The sequence below is a fragment of the Copadichromis virginalis genome, linkage group LG10 (assembly GCF_057382275.1).
Source record: "Copadichromis virginalis isolate Kocher_CV1m ecotype Utaka linkage group LG10, C_Virginalis_male_GT1.1, whole genome shotgun sequence".
Lineage (NCBI taxonomy): Eukaryota > Metazoa > Chordata > Actinopteri > Cichliformes > Cichlidae > Copadichromis > Copadichromis virginalis.
In genome coordinates this window covers 25,858,990-25,876,976 of record NC_140627.1, presented here as the reverse complement: position 1 = coordinate 25,876,976, position 17,987 = coordinate 25,858,990, and the positions used below count along the sequence as shown (strand labels likewise).

The window sequence follows — 17,987 nt, the reverse complement described above, 5'->3', positions numbered from 1 at the left end:
GCCCAATTCTACTTTTTCTACATAATCCATCATACAAAATGTAATCAAATGGAAAAGTCCCTTTTTAAAACTTATTTTATTAGTTTTAATCTGTTAACTTTATGCATAAGCAAAAATTTAATTAAATTTTATATGCAACATTCTCTGACTGGAAGAAATTTGTTTAATATTTAAACCTATTTTCTGCACATTCCAGCACATAAAATAATTTTTTTTGTGTGTGTTTACACTCACTCTTTCAAATAGATGCAAGTAAAACACAGCAGAAAATAAATAAAGTCAAAGACTAGCGGTCCTGTTGCTCTATTTTCACCTGTAAAGCAGGAGTGGTGTAGGCGGAGGTTTACCCTGGTGCAGGTGTGCCACAGCGGTCAGTGGAAGAATCCGCGAGTTTCTCTGTGAGTTTCCCATTACGTCGTAGGGCACTCGGTGCTTGCTTGGAAGTTTAGGGGTTTTTTCGCTGTAAAAAGAAGTTTTCTTCCCACGCACAACGGACGCTAATGTTTTTGTCACTTTTTATGGAATCAAACTCAAAGTAAGGTCAGTACTTCCACGCTTTATACTCTCTCCCGCACTCGATATATTATCCATTGTTGATCTGCACACTGTTGTCACGAACGTCGCACTCGCTTACGTCACTGTCATGAGACGTTCTCGCAAAAAAAAAAAAAAAAAAAAAAAAAAAAGCGTTCCTACGGAAAAGTAACGGTAATCTAATTACCGTTTTTGCAATAGTAATCCCTTACTTTACTCGTTACTTGAAAAAAGTAATCGGATTACAGTAACAACGCGTTACTGCCCATCTCTGTGCATAAGCAATCATGATGGGCCACCTGGACCAAAAATGCCAGGGCCGATTTTGTGTCCAGGTCCAGCCCTGCCCTAGAATTTACCTTATTGATGTTTAACCCTTTAAGACCTACCATAGAATCAACTCCGCCAGAGCTTATATTATATCTTTGTAGAGGGGAAAAAAGAAGCTAGAAATGATTTTACATAAGTGCTAACCAGTTTTCTGTTTAGCATTTTATCCCGTTAAAGATTATATCAAAGTTTCACATATCTTTTGTGGTTATCTACATTGTTTTGTTTTCTTTTTGTGGCACAGAAATTAACAAAACTACTTAAAATGTAATATCCAAGTTGAACAGTATTTGACTGCACTCCTTAGGATTATTTTTATTTTGAAACTTCAAAGAAAATTATTAATACAGTTTGCATAGTCTCTGAAACTGAACATATGCTATAAAAAAAAAAAGGCCAAATGTTTGTTTTTCACTGAGTTGGTCCTTGGCTGGCACTTATTTTTCAGAACTCGGTGCTTCGGTCGATCATTAAACACTGGACCAATGTACTGCAACCATCTGAACCCCAAGCTGCAGTGGGTCAGGGTGGAAATTTTAAATGCTGAATGAACATTAACTATTAAAAAAAATTGATCTGTAAACTATAAACAATTCCAAATGTAGCAAGCCACAGGTGTTTATCTCTGCTCGCCTTCACCTGTTCAGGTAACCCTTTTGGATATAAATGAAACTGCAGGGAAGACTTTAGAGGAAGCCCTCAACAAACAGTATGGAGAAAAGAGATCTCTGTTCTTCAAGTGCAATGTTCAGTCTGAGGAGCAGATCAAAGGTAAAGTATACACAAAGAAAACAGTGGTGATTTTTTTTGTGGAAACATCACTGTGTTTAACAACATAACTATTAGAGAAACACATTACAGTCATGATACAAAGAAATTACAGCCCAAAATTATTTAAATGTGATGTCAGGTGTCCGACGGCACACAAAGTATTCTATTTTTTCCATTACCAACTTCGGCACACTGTAAACCCAAAGATGTTAGCACAACTTAAAGAAATTTGGGAAACGGGTTGTCTTAATGTTTTTATTAAAAGTTGAAGCTTATTGGAACTTCAATATATTTTGACGACAATAAAACTAAGATGTTTAGTCATTACATTCAAAAAATATTCAGTAACTGGTACTTAAAGTTTTCAGTCATGTCTCCCATGGAAATAAGTTGACATAACTTAAAAGGAATGAGTATAACAGGGGCACTTTTTCGGTTTAGCAAAACTCTTGTTCACTTTTGTAATCATTTTTAATTAAACAAAAAAAAAGTTAAAAATCTAGTGAAAACTCCAAAACATTTCAGGCAAAACTTAAAAAAAAAATGAAAGGAACTAAAAGCTACAATTGCGCTGAGTACTACTAATTTTAACGCCTTAAGTACATTTCTTTAGTTCAACGTTGTTTTCTTGGCGTCCACCAATAACACACTGCACTATCAATATTTGAGAAATATCAAAAAAGCAATATGTACTTTTGAATATATTACCTCCATGTGACTGAAATAAGTAAAATAAAATGGCATTTTTAGGTAGTAGCTACTTAATATGCAAAAAAAAAAAAAGTTGAAGTTGATCAAAAGTAATAAGTTAAACTCATATGGAAGAAATGTGGAACTTTTCTGTATGGCTTTCACTTTCCCATGGTGTTGTTGAGTAAATATTCACTTCATTTCCTTATTTGTGGATAGTTCTATATAGACAAGTCTTATAAGGTCCCTCCACAGCATTCCAATGAGGCTGAGGTCTGAACTTTGACTGGGCCATTGCAACCCCTTGATTATTTTCTTCTGGTGTAGATCTGCTGCTGTGCGTCACTCATTAACCTGTTTATCCAGTTTCAGGCCAGCTTTACCTGCCGGCCTCACATTTGACTCTAGAACACTTTGGTATACAGAGGAGTTAATGGTTGACTTAATGACTGCGACGTGTCAACTTTGTGTTGACTTGTTCTTTTTGGAGAGAAACCATTCCAACAACTCTATCAACCCTTCCAAAAAGGAATACTTGTTCAGTCTTTCGTGCTAACTGAGGCTGATCTGAGATCTACAGTCTGACTTTGGGGTGATGTCCACAAAGTCAAATGTCTTCATCTGAATGTTTCCTACTTGTGAATCATTTTGCAGTGAGACAGTAATTCACAAGTAGCAGACACCGGATGAGCTTCGCATACTTAACCTCTTAATTCCTATGGAAGCAGAAAGGACATACTTAGTTTTTTGTAGTAGTTACTTAGCTTTTCATTATAATCCTTCTGTATTTTGACTTTTACACAGGAAGATTTTAAAAAAATAAATAAATAAATAATGGCAAACACACCTTTCATGTGACGTCAAAGAAAACATGATTCATCATAGCAGGCCACATACCAGCCCCCTGACTGGTCTGCGAATATGTAACCCCGCACACAACAATGTTGCATCATGATGCAGAAAATATTTCTTATAAATTTAAGAAAAATGTTAATAAGCACTTCCATACTAACTTGCACTGACGAAAGAAAAGTATCTAACATAACAACAAAAACATGGTTTGCTCTGCTTGCTATAGTGTGCCCTACACGTTTAAGGAAACAAAAAAAATCCACTATATTAATTAGAAATATGATTGTTACTGAAAAATGTTTAAAATTAGAAAATGAAATGTAAAATCCTCTGTGCTGCTTTATCGTGGGGCTAAACGTCACCTGTGATATGTTAAATGTTAAGAAATTTAGTGCAAAACATAACAGTTCTGTCCCACCTAAACAAATTGGTTACTTCTGTTAAACTATGGCTGACTGATCAGAAATGTGTCTTACCTGGTTTGCAGTTCTGTCCCAGTAAACACTAAATTGTCCAAATTACACAGACAACTTTTACATAAAGTACTTAAACACGTTGGGAACTATCTTGACTTTAAAATTCCTTACTTTTGATTCTAACCACTCTTCTTCTTCTACTGTCCTGTCTTTCTTACATCTTTCTCCATCTCAGAGTGAAGTTATCTCATACGAACCAGATTCATAAATGTGTAATCTAGCAGAGCAGGTGCAGTTTTGGTCTCCTAGATAACCTTTTTCTACTTTTGTCAGATTTCCAGTTGGTTACAGCAGTTTAAATAAAGACACAAGAAATTATGCTTGAAGGTTTTTGGTTTTTCTTTATTATTCACATATCTGTTACATACTTAAGGAATGATATCCGATGTCGACATGATGGTTTCAAGGTTTATCGGTGCTACTTAGTGATGGAAAAGGGACGTAACCTTTCATTTCTGTGCGCACCATGAAGGCCTCTCCATTTTTGGTCTCATCTGTCACCAGCTCAAGGATGCACTCTGCTACCTCAGGTGTACTGAATCAAAAAGGTACAGTGACATCAGTGAATATGCATGTACACATTATTATATCAAGTTATACAGATGGAGCAGAGAAACAAAATGTCGATGTTGTAAGGTTTATGACTGCTTTAACAAGAAACCGAAGAAAATTACTCACTTTAACACCCCAAGCTTTTCCACAAGCTGGTTGGCTACACCCTTCAGGTGAGCAAATTGTCCCAGTTTGTGTTTGATTGTCGTAAAAAGTTCGGTTCCAACAAAACTTGGACAAAGAGCGTTGACCCGTATTCCATAGTTTGATGCTGCAGAGGCAGCCTAGTTAAAAAAAAAAAAAAAAATTCACATAATTAGCCTTCTTGGTTTAAGTAAAGCATAGCACGGACATAAACATTAAGTTACTGTTTGTTTCTAATCGGAGGCATTAAAATGCAGGTTATATATATTTCTCAAGTGTTCGGAGATCAATAGATGACTATTTGGGCATTTTAAATTGGAAAAAAAACAGCAGTAGGTTGGAGTTACACATAGAGCGCATGTACATGTTGATTCATAACTCTGCACTGAATGAACATGAGCAGCAGATTTTTGGACAACCCATTGTTTTTGTCTCTAATACACCAACACAGTAGAGTTTAAACACAGCCTCCCACTTTCAGAGGCTCGAAAGTAGTAGGATAGAGTAACATTATTTTAAGTCTGAGGCTTGTTTTTAATACTTGAGTGAGAATCCACTGCAGTTAGTGACTACCGTATTTTCCGCACTATAAGGCGCACTTAAAATCCTCAAAAATGATGAGTATTTTGACCTCGAAATGATTTAACTGGCTTCTGGCAAACCCCAAGACATGTTGAGGGGGTGATTTAGCCATTTAAAGCAGCTGTGTTGGCTCAAGGACACATCTAAAACCTGCAGGAAACCGTCCCCTGAGGCCTGGAGTTTGACACCTGTTGCAGTAGATACATTGGCATCTTCATTAATATCACACTCAACTGACTGCGTTTCGTCTTCCCATTGCACTGATGGGTGGACAGTTCTCAGGTGCCTGTGCATGATATCCTTTTCATGCACACTCTACACTCTGCCTATGTATTGTCAGTAAAATTTAAATGGTTCCAGATTTTGCTTCTTTTCTTGGTGTCACTCATTTTCACTACTATAACTTTCTAATATGACAATGTTGAGCAGGAGGGAGAGAAAGAGAGCCAGGGGCAACAACAAGAGACAACATAATTTACACATAATTGTGTGTATAATTTTATATTGTTGTTGATAATATAGAATTATCAACTAAACAACCCGAAGAGCCGGTTGGGAGCCGAAAGAGCCAGTTCTCTAAAAAGAGCCAGAATTTCCATCGCTGTAATGTTGGCCTCCTTCACTTGTGTCAACATATAATTGGACGTCACATTGAGAGTTTGCAAGAAATGTTAAAATCCACTTTGTTGGTGTATAGAAGAAAAGCTCTTATTGTCCATACAGCTACAGATCAGATACTACACGACCATAGCATCTTTCAAAAACTGACATTTGTGGTCACTTTAATAATAAATGCATAACTGTGTTCTATCAGATGAATGACTCAACAACATAGCTTTCTGTAGGGGGGGGGTAGTATCTTGAGGAAGGATTTCAAAATAAAATAATGACACTGCCTTGACAATTCCTGGTACAACTAATTTGCAATGACACTTTTTTTTGTGTGGTTAGTCACTTATATGGTGATGGATGTCTTCATTTAGCTTATGCTTATTCTAATGAAGTACCATCTGGCAGCACACCAACACACCAGTGTACAACTGGTTTTACATATCACTAAATCAGCCAGTCTTCATAATATCACAGGAACACTCACAAAAAGTAGCTGTTATAAATGATTTCATTGCACATATCATAAATCTAATTTAATCTAATGTATTTTATTAAACCTACTGAACCAAGGCACTGCCATTTAATTCAATAGAAGAGGATAGCTTTATTGCCACTGAAAGCAGAACAAATAACAACAAATTAAGAGTGCAGCTTAATATCAGTTGTGTGTGTTTTATTCGATATCCTTGTTATCCAACAGAAAAAACAGTAATCATGGATAACTACTTTTCATTGTTGTTTACTAAGACACATTACACAATATCCTAATATGATAATAATGCACATTTTCTGAGAGGGCAAGTTGGTACTTGCCCTGCAAAAATGTAGCTTTGCAAGTACTACCAGTAAAGATTAGCTTGTAACTTTATCATCAGACCAGCAGCTTCTTAATGACTAAAGGAGCATTCACACATGCTGTCATGGTCCTGGGTGCTGGACCTTGAGTTTTTGCTAAATTTTAAATTCTTGTTTATTATTTGATGCTGTTTCATTCTTAGTTTGTTTTTTTGTTTATATCTGATTTTCAGCACCGTTTGTAGTTTGCATCCCCGAGTTAGTTGGACTTGACTAGTTCCAGCTGTTTCTTGTTACCCAGCTGTTTCAACTCATCAGTTATGCTCAGTTCTAAACAGTTATGTCCTTTTATTACATTTTTGCTAAGTTGCACTGTGTTTTGCCTGCTTTATGTGTTTCTTAGGTTTTGGTTCTAGTTTTTCTGAACTTTTGTAGGACTTTTTGTTTTGGGGGTTTTGTGTGTGCGTGTACAAGTATACGTCTCACCTCTTCTCAATTAATTCTACCTGATGATGCATACGAGTTGTGTCCATGTGTAGTTGAAGGCAGAAACAACCACAACGCACAAGGCTAGCTACCTTCTCTAACTTAGATCATAAGAAACAGTGATTATTCACCACACCGATCAGATTTTTGATCAATTCCACCATTTTCACACAATGACAGGCCACACCAAAAAACACCCTGCACTTTCAGATGTTTTCATAATGTGATTACTTAATACAAAAAACTAAGGCAAAACTTGCATCACGCATGCATGTTCATAGAGACTGCTAGCTAGCATATCACAAGGCAAACAAATATCGTCTTGATGTTCTTGAACAATATCATGGGGAGTTCTTTCTTACCGCAACGGCTCGAGTAAATCCGATCACTCCGTGCTTGGTAGCCGTATAGACAGGACAGGTAAGAAGAGGGCCCAGACCTGTAGGACGGGTTGTATCAATCATTGTAAAAGATTAAAGTTTAAACCTGAATTTCATGACTTCTAACACTCTTGTCTGTGATCTCTCCAAGTTTCCATTAAACAGTATTTACCTGCCATAGATGCTATGTTGACGATGACCCCTCCTCCACCTCCATTCGTCTTGCGCATGTGCTCCAGCGCCAGGTAAGTCCCCCTAATAACACCCGCCTACAACACAAACTTTATATCTGGCGAAAATCTTTCAACTGTCTATGAACACTTGCCTGCATATAAAATGTTGTGAAATGAATAACAGGAATATTATTGTGACATTATTATGTCAGACCAATAACTGTCCTAGATGTCGCTCTGAAATCTTCAGCAATTAATCCCATTTGAGACAGAGCAAATCTAACACGTCTGTTGTGCTTTCAGCTTCTTACCAGGTTTATGGAGATCATATCCTGCCACTTCTCCTCATTCAAGATGCCGGCATTGTTGCACAAGATGTCGATTGCTCCAAAGGCTTCTGCAGCTTTCTGAAAGGCAGCTGAGAGAGTTTACAGGAGTCACTTAACTTTGCAAGAGTCACTTTACAACTATGCTGACCTTTCCCACCCACCTTTATATGAAACAAACAAGCCCAATTTAGCTGTTGTTGGATACAAATCTTGCTGTGCTTTTCTCCTCTCCCTTGTACTCAGTTTTTTCAGACCTCACTGACCTTGTTCTACTCTCCCTTTTCATTGAATGTGGATTTTCAGCCGCAATCAAATGCCACTTGCATGACTCAAGACAAAATGTCCCCAAATTTTGGAAACTTCCTTTCATCTGGTGAACATCTGCCGCCTGGAACACATACTACGAAATCACAGCGCGTTTGATCAGTTTCATGTGTTTCGGCAGTTGTTTACTTCAGGATGAGCCAGGGACCCATTTACTTTAGCATTTCCAGCTGTTTCCCCCTTTTCGGTACCTCCACCGTTCACAATGTTTTTCCAGGTTTGTGTGCTTTACCTTTGAACTCCTCATCCGATTCAACATTGCAGCTCAGGAACAGGGCTCGGTCTGCTCCATACTCTTTATTCAGGTCTTTAACTAGATTCTCTCCTTCAACTTTATTCACGTCCAGGACGGCAACCTATTGACAGGAAGGTTCAAGGACCAAGGTTCACATGCATAGTTATACAAGTATAACACACAGTGAAATGTAACCTGACACGTTCCTCGACTTATGCAAAAGGGAGGGGGAGAGAGAAAAAGGAAGTAGAAAGCAGAGTAGAAAGAAGTTGTCATCGAGCAGAAACGGGAGCTGGTATCATGTAAATATAATAATAACCACTGCAGCCAAGAAGAGTGCCTGAGAGCCCAGTTGTAAGTAAGCTATTAAGACTCAATTGTACACCGTGTTCCTGTTTTCCTCTGAAACAATAAGTTCCGTTGGAGCAGCCTTTCAACGCCTCTCTCTGTGTCTCATAAGCGAAGTTGACCCAGACAATAAAGTAAAGCTAGTTTTCGGCTACGAGCCCGACAAGGAACCCGATGTATTAGCCAGAGGTCCCTTTACTGTGGTTCGGAGCCTCTGACCTTCAGTAATAGTAATAAATCACACAGCAATAGTACATTCATGCAGTTGTAAAAAGCATGATAATATATTAAGTAATCCAAAGTATTCAGAATACGTTACTCTCATTGAGTAACGTAACGGAATACGTTACAGAATACATTTTGGGGCATGTATTCTGTAGTGGAATACATTTTAAAAGTAACCTTCCCAACACTGCATGTGTGTCACCTCTGAATGTGTGCCGTTTTATTTTCTCCATAAAACTCAATATTTTGCCCACTTTTCATCCACACCCAACCTTTACGAACTAAAAATACATAAACAGCAACCACATAACAAATGCAGCGCTGACACAAAAACAGACACGGCAGGTAGATTTCCACATTTAATCTAAGACAAGGATTAAGATTAAACTTGGCAGCTTTGCAAGGTGTTTATTTTTTTTAAGTAAAGGGCACACCTACATGTTCAGACACCCCTAAATATACAGGCTCTTGCTGACTCCATCGCCAGCTGCTCTTTGCCCCACAGGCTGATTAAAAAATTCTTGGTTGTGGGGCATGAACAACTAAAAACACAATACACTCTTAGAAGGGATGTGTTAAAATTGACACATCATGTGTTAAATTTTAACACATGTGCTGCATCAGATTAGGGACAACACATGATGTGTCAGTTTTAACACAATTAATGTGTCTGCTCCTTTAACACATCTTCTGTGTTAAAAAATGTAAACACAAAGATGTGTTATTTTGACACAAAGATGTGTTAAAATGTGTACATTTCAATTTTTTTTAAAAAAGGAGAAAAAAGATGGGTATATATTATACACTTATTGAATTCCATTTTTTATTTGGCATATTATAAATCATTACAAACTGAATGAACAACAACTGTCAGAATCTTTTCAATTAAAATGTTTTAAATTCAATTTTAGCCAAAGCTATATCACAATTTTTACTTTACAAAATCAAACAAAATTCATATCTGACTAGCTTTCTATCTCTCTAGATCATTAAAATGTCAAAAAAAATTGAAAAAAGGGCAACCATATATATGATTGCCCTTTTTTCAATTTTTTCAATATACACTCAACAAAAATATAAACGCAACACCTTTGTTACTGCTCCCATTCCCCATGGGATGGACGTAGAGAACTAAAATTCATTCCAGATACACAATATAACCATCCCTCCCAAACAGTGGTCACAAATCAGTCCAAATGTGTGGTAGTGGGCACATCTGCTATATTGAGATAATCCATCCCACCTCACAGGTGTGCCACATCAGGATGCTGATCTGACATCATGAGTAGTGCACAGGTGTACCTCAGACTGCCCACAACAAAAGGCCACCCTGGAATGTGCAGTTTTGTCTTACAGCAAAATGCCACAGATGCCACAAGCAATGAGGGAGCGTGCAACTGGCATGCTGACAGCAGGAATGTCAACCAGATCTGTCGCCCGTGCATTGAATGTTCATTTCTCAACCATAAGCCGTCTCCACAGGCGTTTCAGAGAATATGGCAGCACATCCAACCGGCCTCACAACCGCAGACCTCGTGTAACCACACCAGCCCAGGACCTCCACATCCAGCAGGTTCACCTCCAAGATCGTCTCTGACCAGCCACCCAGACAGCTGCTGGAACAATTGGTTTGCACAACCAAACAATTTCTGCACAAACTGTCAGAAACCATCTCAGGGACGCTCAACTGCATGCCCGTCGTCCTCATCGGGGTCTTGACCTGACTCCAGCTCGTCGCCGTAACAGACTTGTGTGGGCAAATGCTCACATTCGATGGCGTCTGGCACGTTGGAGAGGTGTGCGCTTCACGGATGAATCATGGTTCACATTGTTCAGGGCAGATGGCAGCTGAGAATGTCCCAGTTCTTGCATGGCCAGCATACTCACCGGACATGTCACTCATTGAGCATGTTCGGGATGTGCCTGACCGGCGTATACGACAGCGTGTACCAGTTCCCACGAATATCCAACAACCTCGCACAGCCATTGAAGTGGAGTGGACCAACATTCCACAGGCCACAATTGACAATCTGATAGACTCCATGCGACGATGTGTTGCACTGCATGAGGCAAATGGTGGTCACACCAGATACTGACCGGTTCTGGGTCCCCAGACCTCCAATAGCGCAAAAAACTGCACATTCCAGGGTGGCCTTTTGTTGTGGGCAGTCTGAGGTACACCTGTGCACTACTCATGATGTCAGATCAGCATCCTGATGTGGCACACCTGTGAGGTGGGATGGATTATCTCAATATAGCAGATGTGCCCACTACCACACATTTGGACTGATTTGTGACCACTGTTTGGGAGGGATGGTTATATTGTGTATCTGGAATGAATTTTAGGTCTCTACGTCCATCCCATGGGGAATGGGAGCAGTAACAAAGGTGTTGCGTTTATATTTTTGTTGAGTGTATATATATATATAATGTTCTGATATAATCCAGACAATACATGAATTAAAATTTTTAAAGGTAACAATTGTCATCTTCAACAAATTGTCAACATTTAACAAATGTGCAGTTGCATGCAAACAGAAAAACATACATTTTGGCGAATATAGCATCCAGGTTATACAATTTTGTACCTTGGGTTTAAATACAAAAATCAAAAATTTCAGCCAATCAGTTCATATTGTCTGACCTTTCCACTGCATAGGCATAAAAATGGTCAGTCCTGATAAGCAGTGTATTTGGCAAAGATGCCAAATGAGGTTTCTCACCTCTGTGAACAGAGACTCTCTACATTTTGGACAGGTGAACATTTTACTTGCATCCTTTAATCTGTGCAATCAGCTCCAGTACTTTGGTTTTCCTTTGGGTGGACAGCGGCAGGTCATAGACAAAATCAAAGAAGGTGAAGACGGAGCCAAGTGGTGCTGGATAGGACAAGTTACATACCCAGTACAGTTTGAAAAGCTTATCCACAGCACACGTCAGGCCATCATTCAGAGAAATGGTTACTCTGTCATTCTTAGCAACAATGATGTACTGCCTGGTTGCCCTCTTTAGATCACCGATGCATATCAGCTGGGGTTGGTGTGTTGTGGATGATGCTTCAGGATCACTGCAAAGCGATGCAATACTTGTTCCAGGCTTGGAGATGGGGGAAGATAAAGATAGTATTCAGTGAGGTGTAGACAAATGCTTTCCTCAGGTAAATACCGTGAGAACTTTACTGAATACATACCAGTGCAAAAAAGGCTGCAACGACTGGCACCAACTGGTGGGAGTAGGTGTGTTAACACATGGCGGGGGGGTTCTTGTTTCCAGGGCAGCTACTGATTTGAGCTTCGGAATGATACTGGCTTCCCATTTTCGCAAAAAGAGATCCACCTTTCCTCCTGTAAAATTGCCAAACTCCAAGTCCAGCCTACGGAAATAAAAGAAGTGTTTAAGTTTAAAATGAAGCATTAAATACATTAAATCAAAAGTACATTCTGTCCATTTGGTAGCTGTATGGCTAAGATCAAACTTTACAGTATCACATTTCTGTTACCCATTCCACATCTAGCTTACCTACACAGTTAAACAACAATTTACTTGGAGTGGTATTTGAATACAAGTCCATTATTCCTTAATTTTAGCTATGATTTGGGTCCCATCAGACCCTGAGAAAAAATTAGGACTTTTTAGCTGATGTTCAACTTTCTAGCAGACAATTTCTTATGTTGTCTATCTGCGGTTTGTCTTGTAGAGCTTTTTTGTTGAAAATAGTGCTGCTGAAAGCAGAGTTTCATACAGATTTAGGTGATTTTTTTGTAGGGTTTTCACTTCCACGAGCAGCACTTTCTGCATTGTCATTTGATGTCCCTACTATTAGATAGTCATTTGGTGGTACGACTAAGATTTTGGACCATGTGAAAAGTGATGCTCATTGTAATCAGTGCGCAGGGAGTAATGATCAAACTCTGAAGTTATAAAACTTTCAAAATATTCACTAGGAGCTCATAAACATACCTCCAAATGTATCGACTCCTGTTACATACTTTGTATGCAAAACACAACTGAGTGGAGAAGGAGTACATAAACCATTACCAGAGAACCAAGCAACTTACCAGACTCGGCATGTCCAAAAACCGTGGGTACTCTCCGAATATTCCAGGCTCTGAGACTGGTGTATGTTTCCTCCATGCCTGACATGATAATTGGAAGGTTCTCAGCTGAGGGCCGCAATAACTTGGGTGACCCACTCATCTGTGCTGCTGGTATTCCCATCCTCTCGCCTGAGCTTCTTGTCTTCACCACAGTCATCTGTCACTTTTCGCTTCTTATAATGTCTCTGCCCCTGGTCGAGATTCCGTCTAAGGTTGCGCAGTTTAGTCTCTAGGAATCCACAATGAGAGACTGGATCATAATAATGCTCCTGAGGAAGAAAGGACAGAGGTATATGGATAACAGCTGAGCAATTTTAACTGAGAAAAAAAGCTCTAATAAATAATTAGATAAAGGTTAAACGATACACAGTAAGTGGGAACAAGTGCAATTTACAGTATGTAGTGGAATTTACATTATTAAAATGCTAAATTTACTTACAAATCCTTCCCCCTGTCCTGCCACTTAAGGGTGGAAAAGTGGTGAGGATGCTTTTTGCTACAGTTAGCTTCTCTGCACTAAGAGGGTAACTGGAAAACAAAGGTAAACTTTTTTACTTCTGTGCACTTCAACATTTTTAAAGGAAAACATTCATTGCAAAATTTTAACAAAGTACAGTAAAGTGCGATACTTACTAACCACACCTCTCCACCAAATCCCCAATGCAAGTCTTCACAAGGAGCCTCCTCGATGGCACCGACAGGTTTCATACTCCTTAAGAATCTGTGGGGCTTTCCTGAGTGACTTCAGGGGTTGACTTTGTTCTTCTGTGGTAATGGTAGACTGTGTAAAGGCAACACCAGACACTTTACCTCTCTGCAATAATCTTCAAAGTCATGACAGCAAATTTCCACAGAGCATAAAAGCACGAGTTTACTCAAAAAGCTGCAGCAGAAGAAGGCGGTTTCTTAACTACGTGATTATAACGCAATGACTAAAAGAAATTCTGAATAATAAATAAATTGATTTTATCTTCTAGTTGCTACTTGGTGAATAAATCTGATCCTGACTAATAGTGATGTCTGATGTCTGTGGCACTGCTGACAATAAGAATTTTTTTTTTTACAAATTTCTTTCTCATCTATAAAAGTGGTTACAAGGACTTTGACAGATTCTAAGTTGTCATATGTGTGCTGAAAAAATGAAACACATGGCTAAATAAGTAAGATAATTTGCATGGTCAAGTTGCTGTTGTTTGGTTTTTTAAATAACACTGACTATTACTTCCTCAGAAGTTCTGCATAAAAAAGAAACTATATCAGAGCATGTTTCCAGCAATAAGCCTTAAAAAAGAATGTGCACATACTTTAGTTAATCATACTAGATGCAAAAACTGCTTTAACTGCTTGAAAAAATAATTATCTCTGTCAATATGAGGTATATTTCATGTTAAAGTTACTCAGTCTTTATTCCTATTCTCTGCTAGTAAACGAATGGTCGCGGTGATAACTACATTTGCTATATTCAGAGCTAACGACAATATTGTTATTTTACTCAACACTGCTACGGTTAGGTGCTGACTCTGGCGTTGCTCATAGACAACATAATGCCTGTCGGAGCCGCTAGCCAACTACCACACTGGTTCTAAGAGCAATTTCTGAATACTCTAATACATAAATAAAGTAAATAGATAAATACATGAATAAAGTAATACATAAAAATACTACCAAAACACATTAACTCTAATGGAGTATGGCACGAAATCCAAGAACTAATAATAAAATTAAGAGTAGGATATGTTAGCAAGACTGTTACATTAAGGTTAGCTAGGTATAGTTAAGCAGTAATTAACTTAAACTCTAAACTCCTATATTTTATATAAATTCACATTCTTCCAGAAACCCGGCATATTTTCAGTACATTAAGATAAACTGGTAAATGATACTTACTGTAAGGTCTGACAACATACTAGGCGACGTAACCTCCATCTTTGTCTCCTTTGTCTCATTGGCGCGAAAGATAGCGCCCCCTTCCCGCCGCCGCCGGTATGTCATGTTGCTGGGCAGAATTTGTTTCAATTTTAAGCATGTGTGTTCTTACTCATTTCATTTTCTACTTTTGCTTCAATTGTATTCACATGTTACGGTCAAAATTAAGCCTGTTCTTTGTGGATACTTATGCTTATAGTATAGCCATGGCCATTAATTGGTATGCCATACATATTGAGAAATAAAAAATTAATCCTCTTTCAGAATTTTAGTACACCATACCTTGGTCCACATTACATTATAAAATGTTTTATTTGTTGAAAGTAATGAGGAAAGGATTAAGGAAAACAAACAATAACTAAACATTTTATTTATTCAGTTAATATAGTTATAATACATTGTTAATCTACAATTTATTTCACTAAACACAGGGCTAGTATCAAATTACTGAGCTGCTAATTTTAGGTCCTGTTGTTAGATTCTGAAAATAACACACAAAGTGTGTTAAACTGTGCAACACATCAAGTGTGTTAAGCGTTTTACACATTTTTTCAATGTTTACACATTTTCTTACACATGTTATGTTAAAATTTACACAAAATGTGTTAATAGTGTAACAACACATTTTTTGTGTCATTTTTTAACACATCCTTTCTAAGAGTGTATAAAAGAAAACAGCAACAAAAAAATGAAGAAAAAAAACTTAAATAAAAAGAGAGACGTGTGCAACAAGTGAATTTCCACATTTAGTCATGGATTACATGCTGCTAGTCAAGTGTTACCAGTTAATGTGTCACAATTTGGCATGGTGTCAACAGCTTGGCAACTCTTCGACGGTTGTTTTGTAGTTGCTATTTTTTTCAACTAAAGGGTGCCGGTAAATGTAAATTAATATTTTCTACACCACTGTTTACAACAAGCGCACACATATAATCTCTCACTCACACACACACAGACACACACACACACACACACACAAAAGAAATCCAAGTCCGAGCTTAATCTTTACCTTAGCACCGTTTTTCAGAAGAATCTCCGTTATCGCTTTCCCTATTCCCATCGCCGCTCCTGTCACTATCGCAGTTTTACCGTCCAGAGCCATTTCAGCTGTTTATTAAGAAGAGCCAGGAGGTGGTCAGCTTCCTTACACACGCAAAGAACTGAGAGAATGTTAAATAGAGAGAAATTGGTCGCTATTTAAACTGCCCATCTGTCGCCGCCCACCAGGAAGATGCGCGGGGCTTCAAACGTGTGGCAACCGTGCGGAGGTCGAGTGAGAGACTGGAGGCGGTCAGAGTGAGTAACTGGTAACTGCACAGTTAACGACCAGCCTATTCATCCCAACTGTGCAAAAACTCTTCTCGCGGTCATTTTTCGATGGTGCGTGCAGCAGGGGCGTAACGAGAGGGGGGTCGGGGTTTTACTGGAGAGTACAGTTATTTTACAACCCCCAATGCCACTGGATAAAACCAGTGATTAGTCATGTTACCAGACCACTGTGCGTGGTGTCATTACACTCTCAGGAGACAATTTAATGGAAGTATATTTTAAGTACTGTATGGCTTCATAATGCTTGAAGGGGTATTAGGGCCACATTAAGAAAAACAAATATTACTGACCATTTTGAGACCAATGTTGGTCAAGTTACTTGAAGGTAATCAGTAACTAATTACTTTCAAAAATAAGTAATCAGTAAACAGGATTACTTTTCAGGAAGTAATCAGTAATTAGTTATTGATTACTTCCTGAAAAAAGTAATCCTGTTACTTTACTTATTTTTGAAAGTAATTAGTTACTGATTACCTTTTAAAACATAAATTACACCCTAAATAGGTAATAAAGCAATAGAACTTTCAACCCAATTCGACTTTTTCTGCATAATCCATCATATAAAATGTAATCAAATGAAAAAGTCTCTTTTTAAAACTTGTTTTATTAGTTTTAATCTTTTAACTTTATGCATCAAGCAAAGATTAAATTATATGCAACATTCTCTGACTGGAAGAAATTTGTTTAACATTTAAACCTATTTTCTGCATATTGCAGCATATAAAATAAAATATTTTTTTGTGTTTACACTCACTCTTTCAAATAGATGCACGTAAAACACAGCAGAAAATAAATAAAATCAAAGCGGTCCTGTTGCTCTATTTTCACCTATAGCAGGAGTGGGGCAGGCGGCGGTTTGCCCTGGTGCAGGTATGTCGCAGCGGTCAGTGTAAGGATATGGCAGTTTCACTGTGAATTTCACATTCCAGTGGCAGCATATTTGGTGCTTGCTCGGAAGTTTAGGGGTTTTTTGCTGTAAAAAGAAGTTTTCTTCCCACGCAGTGAGCAGCGGATGCTAATGTTTTTGTCACTTTTTATGGAATCAAACTCAAAGTAAGGTCAGTACTTCCACGCTTTAAACGCTACACGCTCATACTCTCTCTCGCACCGTAATAGTATCCATTGTTGATCTGCACACAGCTGTTGCCACGAAAGTCGTACTCGTTTAAGTCATTGTTATGAGACTCTCTGGCAAAAAACCCCCCCAAAAAAAACAAAAACACCATTTTAGTAACGTAGTAACGCAGCGTGCTTACGGGAAAGTAACAGTAATCTAATTACCTTTTGCAATAGTAATCCCTTACTTTACTCGTTACTTGATAAAGTAATCGGATTACAAGTAACGCATTACTGCCCATCTCTGTTTGAGACTAAAGTCAAAATTTCAAGAATAAAGTCGTAATTCTAAGCGGTTGTATCCTCTACAAAACGCCTCGTATAGATGACTGAATTAAACAAACTGATCAGCTGTCCTGTGATACAACGTACATCCCCGATAACCTCGGCTCTGTTCACTACGCGCCATTTCATTTTGTACAAATCCACTCTTTGGAGTTTGTGTTTTTTTCCGTTTGACCAGATGCAGCTTTCCGCACCATCTTTTCAATGTCCTTATAAGGCTCACCACACTGTGTTAATGTGCTAAAAGAGAGAGAGAAAAAAAAAGGTGCTAAGAGAGAAACCATTTACTTCCCTGTTACTAAAACCGATTCTGAAGTACAAGTTCACTAAGTCGGAGGATATACCTACCATAGCAGTTTGTCTTGAAACAAAAAACTAATCAGTCGATTTTCTCAA

At 38.2% G+C, this 17,987-nt stretch overlaps 1 protein-coding gene, 1 long non-coding RNA gene and 1 pseudogene across 2 annotated transcripts; 1 reads left to right on the top strand and 2 right to left on the bottom strand.

Moving 5' to 3' along the window:
* Window positions 1-1,164: 1,164 nt before the first annotated feature.
* Window positions 1,165-8,693, top strand: LOC146700581 (uncharacterized). Its single transcript, XR_014922594.1, has 3 exons — window positions 1,165-1,635; window positions 7,356-7,449; window positions 7,681-8,693. It is a non-coding gene; the product is annotated as an uncharacterized LOC146700581 (long non-coding RNA).
* Window positions 3,975-16,110, bottom strand: LOC146700579 (15-hydroxyprostaglandin dehydrogenase [NAD(+)]-like). The gene is made up of 7 exons (XM_085470841.1): window positions 15,871-16,110; window positions 8,263-8,386; window positions 7,689-7,795; window positions 7,377-7,473; window positions 7,187-7,263; window positions 4,332-4,489; window positions 3,975-4,188 (listed from the first exon to the last, which is right to left on the bottom strand). Exons 1-7 carry the CDS (start codon window positions 15,961-15,963, stop codon window positions 4,056-4,058), a joined length of 789 nt encoding a protein of 262 aa, XP_085326967.1. The 5' UTR covers window positions 15,964-16,110; the 3' UTR covers window positions 3,975-4,055.
* On the bottom strand, window positions 11,605-15,114 carry LOC146700580 (uncharacterized; annotated as a pseudogene).
* Window positions 16,111-17,987: the final 1,877 nt, after the last annotated feature.

Excerpts from the sequence above, each read along its gene's own strand:
- LOC146700579 (XM_085470841.1), bottom strand. The coding sequence starts at position 15,963 with ATGGCTCTGGACGGTAAAACTGCGATAGTGACAGGAGCGGCGATGGGA. Across the intron at positions 7,796-8,262 it reads ATCGGATGAGGAGTTCAAAG|CTGCCTTTCAGAAAGCTGCA; the intron begins GTAAAGCACACA and ends AAACTCTCTCAG. Across the intron at positions 7,474-7,688 it reads ATATGATCTCCATAAACCTG|GCGGGTGTTATTAGGGGGAC; the intron begins GTAAGAAGCTGA and ends TTTGTGTTGTAG.